The following is a 12,356-nucleotide window of genomic DNA, read 5'->3' as shown; positions in this document are numbered from 1 at the left end:
TCTGAACGATTTTCACCTTACGAACCCAAGCCGCTGCTGCTGGGATGAAGGGGTTTCTTTTTTTCCCCTTTTTTGAAGAAAGAAAAGGGAGGGGTGGCTTGGAGGAGGAAAGACTTTGCAGAGAACAGCGTGCTTGCAGGCCCTGAAAGAGTGTCTTTTGAAGAAAGAAAAGGGAGGGGCGGCTTAGAGGAGGAAAGACTTTGCAGAGAACAGCAAAGGGTGTCTTTTGAAGAAAGAAAAGGGAGGGGCGGCTTGGAGGGGGAAAGACTTTGCAGAGAACAGCCACAGGCACTGAAAGAGTGTCTTTTGAAGAAAGAAAAGGGAGGGGCACCCCCCTTGTCTTTCTTCCTTCCCACTCACCCTTTAGCCTAACCTTGCTTCTTCCACCCGCCCCCTTTAGCTGCTCCTCCCTGTCCTCTGTTTGCCTCCCTTCTAAAGTTTGGGATTTTCCTGAAGGATTTGCATGCATTATTTGCTTTTACATTGATTCCTATGGGAAACATTGTTTCGTCTTACGAACGTTTCACCTTACGAACCTCCTCCTGGAACCAATTAACTTCGTATCATGAGGTACCACTGTATTCCAGTTTAAGAGCAAGCCTAAAAATGAACCCTATTGATTTCAGCCTGGTTAGGTTGGAGATAAAAACTATGGCCTCTGTGGCTTTAAAAAAAAATCATAACATTTATATCCTGGAAAGAATATATAGGATTTCTATGTCATCCGTTATGCCAACAACCTGGTGAAGTGAGTTTTGCTGAGACCGAGAGTGACAAGCCCACCCTTAACCAGTCAAATTCCATGAGTGAGATAGAATTTCAGCCTAAATGATGGCTCTTCTTTGGTTTAGAATGACGATGGAGGCCACTGCTGCCTAGTAAACAAATGGAGCACATTCCTAAAGGCACGGCTCATCTGTTCTGTCCCAGGGCCTGATGGAATTGAAACACACTTCGATGAACTCCGTATGTATATTCATGGCAGGGATTGCGTGTGTATGTGGTGGTGGGAGGGTGGGGAATGGAAAGAGATGAGGGAATATGTAAGGGAGCCATTGAAGCCCTAAGCAATTTAGGAGATGGCCTAGCCTGAGAAACTCAGTCAGATTTCCCACTGGCAGCCAATAGATTAGATTGGTTCTGTGAATTGCATTGATATCTCTGGAAAAAAGAATGCCTGCATAGTTTTAATTTAAACACAATAGCGGAGGTTTTAATGAAAAACTTTTCCCCCAAAATTCTAAATAAAAATGAGAGTAATTTTCTGTCAGAATGCAGAACTAAGATTTTTTTTGTTCCTGTACTTAAGGAATGCTTAAGGAAGAAAAAAATACTGACATTTATCTTCAGGATATTTCACCTCTGTTGTCCATGTGGATTATGGACAGTGGAATTACTTTGGATTACTCCAAAGTATCAAGCTGGGGTAGTCTGTTTTATACCCACAAATTCATTGAGTAGATGATATATAATTGGGACATTAAAAAAAAATAGTATGCAGTAGAACCTCTGTTCACAACGCTTCTGACCATGACCAAATCAGGTTCCGACCAAAAAAAAATCACAATTATTTCTTTTTTGTGCCCAATTTCCCCTTCCGCACCATTTTTTTGTAAGCACCAAATTTCCAAATTTAGGTTCAGGTCACGACCAAATCGGTTTGCGGCCAAAGTTATGGAATGAATTATGGTTGTGACCAGAGGTTCTACTGTGGCTCAAAGAGACAGCAAGCACATTCATTTAGATTAATGAAACCACGGATATTTGCCTAAAACCAAGAAGACTAAATTAGCATTTGGAAAGATTCAATAAACCTTAAAAGGGAGTTTGGAAGCTTTTGATAGTTAAGATTGAAAGTCAAAGAAGGGGAGATAAGAAATGGCAGCAGCAATGACAGGGGTTTTTTTTAATGTGTGATTTGTCAGTCATGAATGAAATGCTGTGCTGAAAAAAGGAGGTCAGTTTTCTCAAAGCAAATCTGGGCACTACTGTCCTTATGTCCTACCTGCAGGCTTTCTGGAGTTTGCAGTTTAGATGGCTGTTGTAGGAAACAGAACATTTGCCTTAAAATGGGCTTTTTCTTAAAGGATCTCCTTTGGTAGAAGCAGCTGTGTAGCAAAACCTGTTGGTCAGATTCATTCTGGAAGCCCGTCACAATTTGTTTCTTTGTCAACACAAGGACACAACACAAAGACACAAAGTGTTGCATTGACTAGCTTGCAGGACTCGCTGAAAAGGAAGGATGAGTGGCAGGGGATGGGAGGAAGCTTTGAGTTACCAGATGTAAAGATCAGGGCTGGCTTTGAGATAATAGAAGCTCATTCAAGCAGGGAGCCTGCTTAACCTCTTGATAGATGTTGTATTTGGGGGCAAAGCGAAGACGAGGGGCTCCAGGATGGGTGTGATTAATGTTGGGGATCCCATTTGCTAGAAAGGCAGCCACCATTGCTTTGCAGGCTGCTTGTCAGCTTCCTCTCAGCACCTGCTTAACAAATGGCTGTTGGTCATTTGAGGATAAGTCCCATTGCAGCTTTTAGCATCATCAAAAGCCTTTGATGGATTCTCTCCTGCTAGGGCACAAGTTAGCACCAGGTCTTCCCCATGCTTGCTTCGCTTCACTTCCTCAAAATTATTACCAGACGGTTCACAGGCAATCTTCATTCCCTGGGTTCTTCTGGAATCTCTTGGCAGGATTCCTGCCGGCTTACAGGAAGGATCTCTTCGATCAGCATTAGAAGCAACATCTGCATTCTTTCCTGTACAGGGACATTTTTGATTCCCATTTGGAATTGAAGTGAGAGGTTAAATAAAAACTGAAAGTTGAGCATGTCTGGAAATTTTCTGAAACAGCCCCCCTCCAAAAAAGGGTGTGGTTTTAGACAATAGCACTTAGCACCTAGACTTATATACCACTTCACAGTGTTTTATAGCCCTCTCTAAGCGGTTTACAGAGTCAGCATATTGCCCCCAACAATCTGGGTCCTCATTTTACCCACCTCAGAAGGATGGAAGGCTGAGTCAACCTTGAGCCTGGTGAGATTTGAACTGGTAAACTACAGCCAGCAGTCAGCAGAAGCAGCTTGCAATACTGCACTCTAATCACTGCGCCACCATGGCTCATTATCTAGGTTTAAGGATCCTTTCTTGTATTTTAAACATTTTTTTCTAACCCAGCATGATAAAAAGGATGTATTTGATGCTTATTAGATGCTATTGCAGATTAGTTGGAGAGTAGTTTTTAATAGATTAATAGAATTGGATTTAACCTCTATCATCATCCAGTAGACTCAGGTCTCTTCTGGTCCACTACAACTCTGCATTTACATACAGCTCCCCATGACTTTATGCAGAGCCATGGTAGCGCAGTGGTTAGAGTGCAGTACTGCAGGCTACTTCAGCTGCTGGCTGAATGCAATTTGTTAGTTCAAATCTCACCATGCTCAAGGTTGTGACTGTGCCTTCCATCCTTCCGATGTCGATAAAGTGAGGATCCAGATTGTTGGGGGCAAAATGCTGACTCTGTAAACTGCTTAGAGAGGGTTGGAAAGCTCTGTAAAGTGGTATAAAAGTCTTCAGTGATAGTATGGGCTGGGTTGAGCTGCAGTTGCTGGGCTGGGCTGGGTTGAGCTGCAGCTGCAGTTGCTTGTTTTGCCAAAGACAGTGAGTTTCTTGATTATCTGCATCACTTTGTGTGGCAGAAACAGGGAATTCAAAGCCCCAAATCTCTTTCTCTTAAGCTACCATAGATTTGATTTGATAGCTCACCTCCAGTGAAGGGCTATCAAAATTTTACTACCCCACTGTGGGCATGGCTTATGCAGGATGCCCTGCATTTTCTTTCAACATATTTCAGTGCAGATTGGGTGCTCTGGGGTGGAGCTCCATTTTCGCTACCCCACTGCGTCCCCGTCACCCCTGTCTGGGCAGTAGCCCACCCCTGCTCACCTCCACACACAAAAATAGCCAGGATATCAGCCAAAAATGTTCCTTCCAGTATACCTGGGTTAATTTCAGATTCCTGCAGCTGAATCACCAGGAAAGTTAGTTGTGCTGTGTGGTTGACTCTCTCCTTTCTCTTCAAGAGGATGTCTTCATCCAGCAGACCCAGGATGTGAAGAATCCCATTATTTATGCTGTTTTTGCAGCCTCTGGGTAAGTGTTTCATCCGGTGCTCATAATAGTCTATCTTTTAGTCACCTTGAGCAAAAGCCCCCAGCTTAACTTGAAGTCAAAATAATGGTAAAAGCAGATGCCACTGACCCCATTCTGTGAATATTGGCCATCTGCTCCCTGCCGAACCAGTGAGGGTTTGGAACAAAGGTTGGGTTATTGTAGAATTTTCTGGCAGAGCTGGAACACAGCCAAGAAGTATTGGCTGCCAAGAGTTTGGTTTTCCCCACAAACTGCTCCCTAGCAGCTATAGCTGAGACCTGATCGTTCAGGGAGGAAGGTAAATGGTGGCTCCTCCCCCTTTCATTTTTTCTTAGAAGGATCAAGGAAGCATCATGTAGCTTTAGATCAGCAAGTAGTATTATTAGCAGCAACTAATGCCATTTTCCTCCATGCTTCTAACTGTAATGATTGATACTGGAATGTTATCCTGTTGAGAACATGGCAGGATAACCCCAAAACGTCAATTTGAGTCTGGTCTCAAACCCCAGCATTGCTTTGTCTTTCCAACACTGATGGCAGTGTCCTGATTTCTAAACACCAGCCACAAAGAAAGAGGGAATCAAGCTATTCTCCAAAGCACCTGATGGCAGGACAAGAAGCAATGGATGGAAACTAATCAAGCAGAGAAGCAACCTAGAACTAAGGAGACATCTCCTGACAGTTAGAACAATTTATCAGTGGAATGACCTGCCTCCAAAAATTGTGGGTGCTCCATCTCTGCAAAATTTTCAGAACAAATGGGACAGCCACCTGTCTGGAATGGGACGGGGTTTCCTGATTGAGCAGGGGTTGGACCTGAAGACCTCTAAGGTCCCTTTCAACCAGTAATAAGTTGCAAATCCCATTGCTACTGGTTCGCACACATGCTGATGTGTGCATACGATGCTTCTGCGCATGTGCAGAAGCATCCAGGGTGGGCGGGCAGAGTCTCCCAGCTTCTGCGCATGTGCAGAAGCATCCGGGGGGGAGGGAGAGTCTCCCGCTGCTACAGGTTCATAGAACCAGGCTGTACCAGTAGCAACTGGCTTCTTGGACTTTGAGTGCAATCAGAGATTTAAGGGAATTTGCCAGCCACCAAAGATGAATGATGAAGAATGTTCCCCCATTGAAACAGAAGAGCGGGGGGGGGGGGGGAGGGGGATACGAATGATACCCAGTATTTTTACATGAAAGATTATTAGCATATCAGAGATGAATGTGCAATTGTTGTTTGTCTTTCTTTGCACAGGTCTGTGTTTAAGGGTTCTGCTGTGTGTGTCTACTCTATGGCTGACATTCGCATGGTCTTCAATGGACCGTTTGCCCACAAGGAAGGTCCCAACTATCAGTGGATGCCTTACACTGGCAAAATGCCTTATCCCCGTCCAGGCACCGTAAGCATCAGTTAGATCTCCAGCAGGTTCCTTCTTGGCAAGCCAGCAACCTTCCTGCTGAAAATATATGTTCATATATATTGGTGTAAGCATATATTTTCTTGATGAAAATATACACTGCTCAAAAAAATAAAGGGAACACTTAAACAACACAATATAACTCCAAGTAAACCAGACTTCTGTGAAATCAAACTGTCCACTTTGGAAGCAACACAGATTGACAATCAATTTCACATGCTGTTGTGCACATTCAACTTTGTACAGAATGAAGTATTCAATGAGAATGTTTCATTCATTCAGATCTAGGAGTGTTATTTGAGTGTTCCCTTTATTTTTTTAAGCAGTATATTTCTCCTAAGTGCTCTGCCTGGCCGTAACACTAAGAATACCCATTTTATATATGACCATTTGCCACTTTGAATATATACACATAAACAAATATTTGTGGGTTGACAAAATAGGTAGAAGGCTGTGTAAGACAAGAGTGTGCACCAGTGTACAATTTAAGAGTCATTTGTGAGTACATTTACATTAATAGAATTCCTTTGAAATGAAATTCATTTATAGGGGAAAGAGGGGTGGTTTTTTTTTAAAATGACAAGTTCTTTGGCACCTCTAGCTAAAAGATTTTAAATACCAGGGCTAATAAAGAAGATATTTAAGTAATCCCCCAGAAAAATGCTCCACGGTCACCCCAGCTAAAAAGTCCTGGGTGCCAACTAAGCTCTTTCCTTTTGTGCATTTTTTTTTTTTGCAGTTGCAGGGAAAGACATTAAGGACAACATTCCCTGCTGGAAAATGTATTAAGATGTTCTTCCTGTTGATCCAGCTCCTGCTTCGGTAGCCCAGCTTCTCCTTCTCTTCTGGTTCCCCTTCTACCTGCAGGCTGGGATTCTCTTGAATCTCTTCACTGCGTTTCTTTCCTGGTGCTTCCCCAGCCTTTTTTCTATCATGTCCTTCGGTGCCACACAGCTTACTTCTTTCAGTGCTCAACATTTGGTCACCATGTGCGAGGCTGATTAGCATTTCCTCTCTAGATTGGTGGTCTCTCATTTACTGGCATCCTTTCTTTGTTGGTAAAATATTTCAAAATAAGGAGAAGTCATTGTTTTATTTCATTGGCTCAGGGATCACAGTTTTCCAGTCTCTTTTACTTGTACAACCACCCTAGGGCCAAAAAAAAGAGAGAGAAAAGACCAGGCTGGGTTTGGCTTCCACAGCTAAGCAGCTGCTTCAGATGGGATTCTGAGGTTAGTTTTTTATGAGCATTACTAAAACACTCCACAATCTAAGCATTACAGTGATGTCAGCAAATGAGAGATGCACAAAGATATTTCAGCCGAAGCGGGCCAGCCTGGTAAAGCAATGAAAAGTAAACTGAGGGAATATGCTGAACGAGTTGGATCTCTTGAAGGGTGAGGAGAAGAAATTCTGATGGCTCCACTCGGCAACAAATTCTCTTGCCCTGTGAACTCAAATCTTTCCTTTTCCCAGAATGAAGCCTAGTCTTAAGCATAAAACGTATCAGGAAAGACTTAATGAACTCAATCTGTATAGTCTGGAGGACAGAAGGAAAAGGGGGGACATGATCGAAACATTTAAATATGTTAAAGGGTTAAATAAGGTCCAGGAGGGAAGTGTTTTTAATAGGAAAGTGAACACAAGAACAAGGGGACACAATCTGAAGTTAGTTGGGGGAAAGATCAAAAGCAACGTGAGAAAACATTATTTCACTGAAAGAGTAGTAGATCCTTGGAACAAACTTCCAGCAGACGTGGTTGGTAAATCCACAGTAACTGAATTTAAACATGCCTGGGATAAATATATATCCATCCTAAGATAAAATACAGGAAATAGTATAAGGGCAGACTAGATGGACCATGAGGTCTTTTTCTGCCGTCAGTCTTCTATGTTTCTATATTTCTATGTTTCTAGATGAAGTCCTAATTATTTACTCCTAATTATGGGACTTTATCTTAGTGTAGAAAAGATAAGGTCCCGAAAAGGTCGTAGGAAAGGGAAATACTTTTATTTTAATTTGGTTGTTTACACCCTGCTTTTTTATTCAGACGAAAACCCAGGAAAGCGAATGACAAAAATATAAAAACACTGAACAAACAATTGCAAAAGTAATTCATTGGCTCAGAGTGCGGTTTTCCAGTGAGCATGCACAGGCCTATCCCACAATACTCTGGCAGTTGATTCTTGTGCCTTCAGGTGAGGAGCAAAGGAGAAATATTTTATGGAAAGCAACCAAGGTGTCTCATCTCTATTCATCGGAATTCTATCCTGATTATCTTTCAGGCGCTTATAGTGGCGTACTTATCGCTCTCTCCTCCAATTCTTCCTAAGCTAAAAGAAAGTGAGCTTCCAATAGTGGATATTTACTTAGACATTGCACTACACCAGGCGATGGAGGAGATTATACAGGGAGTGGAGAGAAATAGAAAGCACTTGAAGTGTTGGCTTCAATATATAATTATTTAGACATCGGCTGAATCATATTTCATACTGTTTTTTGCCTTGGTTTTTCAGTGCCCAGGGGGAACATTTACACCCTCAATGAAATCAACCAAGGACTATCCCGACGAGGTGATCAACTTCATGCGCACTCATCCAATGATGTACAATGGTGTCTACCCCATACACCGCCAACCTCTTGTGGTGAGAACCAACGTCAAGTACAAGTTCACAACTATAGCTGTGGACCAGGTGGATGCAGCTGATGGACGCTATGAGGTGCTTTTCCTGGGCACAGGTACCCACTGATGTGCATTGAAAAGAATACACAGCACTTCCACCCACCAATTCCCCAGCTTGGAAAATGAGCATTTGGGCTTTATGCAAAAGCAGTTAGGATACGTAGTCTAGGGGTATTCACCTGAAACTTTTCTGTATCTCCTCTTCCCCCAGGTTTTAGTAAATTTTGGAAGTGATTTATCTGGCAGTGCAATTATTTGGAAGACAGTTACAGAGTTATCAAATCTCAACTCCAACTTTTCCATTTGTACTAGAATACTGTTTCAGGAACACAGGAGAACATTTGAAATTTCTGCTTATTCAAGGCTTTCTTTGGAAAAGTCAGAGGAATTCAGGCTAGCATTTACTGCTCTATAAGTCACACTTTAGAGTCCTCTTCTATATACTGTAGATTGATTTCTCATTTCCTATGGTTTCCTGTATCACTTGCAAGCCTATATCACTTGCAAGTCTATGGTTTCCTGTATCACTTGCAAGTCTATTCCAGATGCCAGAACAGAATTCTGGTAATGTTCCCTCAGTTGGAGTGAATAAGAGTCCCCCTCTTTGATGTTAACAAAGCAAAAACGTATCAAGCAAGAATTTCAATGGATTCAATCTCTTATTTATAAACATGCTGTCAGCGTTCCAAGTAATACCTCCAACGAAAGAAAACTCCGAGCCTTGAGTTTCCTCAAAGTTCCATTTTATTAAAAATGTCATATTGACACATCTGGGAAAGCCCGAATCTTAAAGGTTACGGTTTTCCACACCCAAAAGAAAATTCAAGTTCCTGCCCCAGCATCCACAGGTCCATCACATTGTCCAATCAATGCACCATCCCAACTGGAGATGCCTATCCAGGTGCAGGGTAGAGTGACCTTGCCCCTTGAAGAAAGGAATGTTATTAAAGATGTCATATTGGCACAATCTGGGAATAAAATGGAACTTTGAGAAAACTCATGCCTCGAAATCTTCTTGCAATGGGGGGGTGGGTTACTTGGAACCCTGGCACATGCCCTTCAAGAAGCACCAGAGTAGAATTTATCTGAGCCAGCAAAGTTCCTACCATAATCCTGAGCTTGGGTGGGAAGGCTGAAATCCATCATTTACATTTGGAAGACTATTAAGAAAGACCGATGTAATATTATCTGCCAATCAGTCAATGTTGACCCATCATTCTCCAAAGCTTTGTTGGAGTATAATTAATTCAAAGCATACAATTTTGTAACATGTCCAAGTCTCTACCGAAGTGAATGGAACAGTATTGCTGATTACTTTAAGCATAAAAATACCCACAGAGATCTATGACATGATTTATCAAAGTGCAGAATTAATATATAGGGCAAGCATAGCTAGCAGATGTTCCTTACACTGGATTAAAACTGATATAGTTGAGTTACTTGCCTCCCACAAGTCAAAGGAGACCAGCCAACAGGGCAAGCAGTTGGCCAAGAATGCTAACAACCAAGGATGTTCCTCATTAGCTTTCAAATATTGTTGCATATCTGCACAGTTATTCTTTGGGCTGCCCAATTCACTGCACAACATCCAGCAGCTGTACACAGTCTGGCCATCACCTGTCGAAATCTGCAGGGAGTTTCTGCTTTTTTTCTAGCCAGAGGTATCAACGAATCTGCAAATCTTAGTTATTTCCTGTTGCAGAAAGAACCAAGTTCAGGGAATCAAAGTACTGTCTGGTGGAATTCGTGGCTGTGGGTGGCATTCAATACAGAAAGCAGATAGAAGTGGAATGGTTTGGTTGCTCAGAGGGAGATTCTTGCTTTTAATATCCTCTCCAGCCGTTGAATTCAGAACACGGCTCAACCTTCAGAAGTCAGTCTTGTGAATTCATTGTCAAAATGTTTAAAAAGGAATAGCTGCCAGCCCCACTTCTCTGTTTCAGACCATGTCTAATGTTTTCTCAGAAGCATCCGGGTCTGGTTTATAAAACGAGTTACAAAAAAGTAATCATAAAGACTAGCTCTAAAAGAATAATTTTTACCATTTAAATTTCAATATTCTCCACTGCACTTGGAAGGAGAGTCCAACATGGGTAATTTACCAATCCTATTGGTAAATTACCCATGTTGGACTCTCCTTCCAGTGCAGCGAGAAGACCGTTCAGGTATGTACAATGGTCCTTTCCAGTTGAAGTCTTTAGATATAGTTACAGATACTCTGGACATTTTTAAGATGAAATTGGACTTCCATTTGGCTGGGATGCTATAGGGTTCCTGCTTAGGCAGGGGATTGGACTTGATGACCCGCGTGGTCCCTTCCAACTCTAACAATAAATAAATAAATAAACAAATAAATAAACAAACAAACAAACAAAGACATATTTCCCTCATGCTGAAGTCTGCACCCACACCTGTCACAAAATCCAAAATGGTGTTTGTATTTTATAAGACAAGTTTCAAGTTTTATTGGATTTATATGCCGCCCCTCTCCGAAAACTCGGGGCAGCTAACAGCAATCATAGACAGTATACAATAATAATCCAATACTAAAAGCAAATTAAAACCCCTTAATATACAAAACCAAACACACATACAAACATACAAGACCTGTTTCTACCTTGAATAAAATACTCAGTGCCCATCTTTCAACACAAACTAGAAAAGGAACTATCAGAAGTCTTCTTGAAGAGCATTCAGAATTAAATATTCTTCTCCATTTTGTTTTGAATTTTTTCCCTCCAGGTGGTCACTGCGAGAACAGCCATATTTTTTTTTTTTGCTTTCTTGCAATTTTTTTTTTGCTTTACACTTGCAAGTAAGGCTGACACAGTATTTCCTTTCAAAGTAGTCCTAATGCCAGGAGTCAATCGTAGAGATGGATGAAGATCTGCCTCACTTTCAGTTAGTTGAAGAGGAAGCAGGAAAGCAAGATGCTGTAGAGATCATGCTCACACATCCGTTCTCAGCCCCATGCTGCTTGCTCTGATTATTATACTAGGAAGCCAAGTTGGTATAAAAATGAAAACATTCTGCAGAATAATGAAAGGAGGGTCTGCTTTAAATATATATTTATTAACATTTTTAATGAATGTTGACTTTGTGCTGTAAGCTTTCTTCATGGCCAGCTGGCCTATGAAATTGATAGCCCATGTGGAAAAAGCATTTCACAATTACACTCACACACACACATACACACACAGAGAGAGAGAGAGAGAGTTCCTTGTATCAGCGCAGGAATTTATAGAACGTGGAGTTCTTTTTCTCTTGGGTTTAAGTTATTTCTGATTGTTACATAATGTGCTTGTTAGGTTTCTTTCTTTCATCTAAGCATTGTGGGCTATTCTGTAGTCTAGTTCTTCTGGTGAGAGGAATGGGCCTTTTTGTGTGCGGTGGCCAAATTATGAGCCTTCCTGTCCATTCAACCAGTTCTTGGATGGGAAATGAAAGCTGAATGAAACTTGAGCAATGTTCTCTTACGACACTGTAGTGACTTCCAGTAGACATTTATGTGAAATCGAAGCTAACCTGCCATTCCCAGAAATTTTCCAAATATGCAGATGCTACCCTTCAAAAAGTTGTTAATACAAGTTAAAATGGAAACTACACAAAAGAGAAGACCTAAACAAAGTCTGTTTCTGTTGTGTTTCAGATCGTGGGACTGTTCAGAAAGTTATAGTTTTGCCCAAAGATGATTTGGAAACAGAAGAACTGATGCTAGAAGAGGTTGAGGTATTCAAGGTACAAGCGATGGTTACTTTACTCTCAAATTTTAATTATATATGTGCTTGAGAGCAGGAATATTGTAGAGGCAGAATGGAAGTTTTGAAGGCTATTGTTCACCTTTCAGCTATGATTTTACTAAATAGCTCTGTCATTTTCTGTATGGAGTCTGGATGGTGATCCATCATCAAACTCCTGTCAGAAATACTGTAATTCCAATGTGCTCTACTTGAGATTTTCCTTGAGGACAACTTGGACGCTTCAGCTAGTCCGGAAGGCAGTGGTAGTTAAGGTGGACCTTATTATGACAATGTAACAGCATTATTTGGCAAGTTGTAATGGCTTCCAGTAGACATTTATGTGAAATTGAAGGGGCTACTTGTTACCT

The 12,356-nt window shown here is 41.5% G+C and overlaps 1 protein-coding gene across 5 annotated transcripts in view; it reads left to right on the top strand.

Moving 5' to 3' along the window:
- SEMA3F (semaphorin 3F) overlaps nt 1-12,356 on the top strand; it is a 174,838-nt gene that overhangs the window by 151,663 nt on the left and 10,819 nt on the right. For all 5 annotated transcript variants that reach the window (XM_070738783.1, XM_070738780.1, XM_070738781.1 and 2 more), the window contains 5 exons: nt 852-966; nt 4,083-4,152; nt 5,402-5,546; nt 8,082-8,304; nt 11,898-11,986. In XM_070738783.1, the coding sequence (XP_070594884.1) occupies nt 852-966; nt 4,083-4,152; nt 5,402-5,546; nt 8,082-8,304; nt 11,898-11,986 (642 nt within the window). The remainder of the gene's footprint in view (nt 1-851; nt 967-4,082; nt 4,153-5,401; nt 5,547-8,081; nt 8,305-11,897; nt 11,987-12,356) is intronic.

Source organism: Erythrolamprus reginae, chromosome 2 (genome assembly GCF_031021105.1).
Source record: "Erythrolamprus reginae isolate rEryReg1 chromosome 2, rEryReg1.hap1, whole genome shotgun sequence".
NCBI classification, from domain to species: domain Eukaryota; kingdom Metazoa; phylum Chordata; class Lepidosauria; order Squamata; family Dipsadidae; genus Erythrolamprus; species Erythrolamprus reginae.
This window is presented reverse-complemented; position numbering and strand designations above follow the sequence as displayed.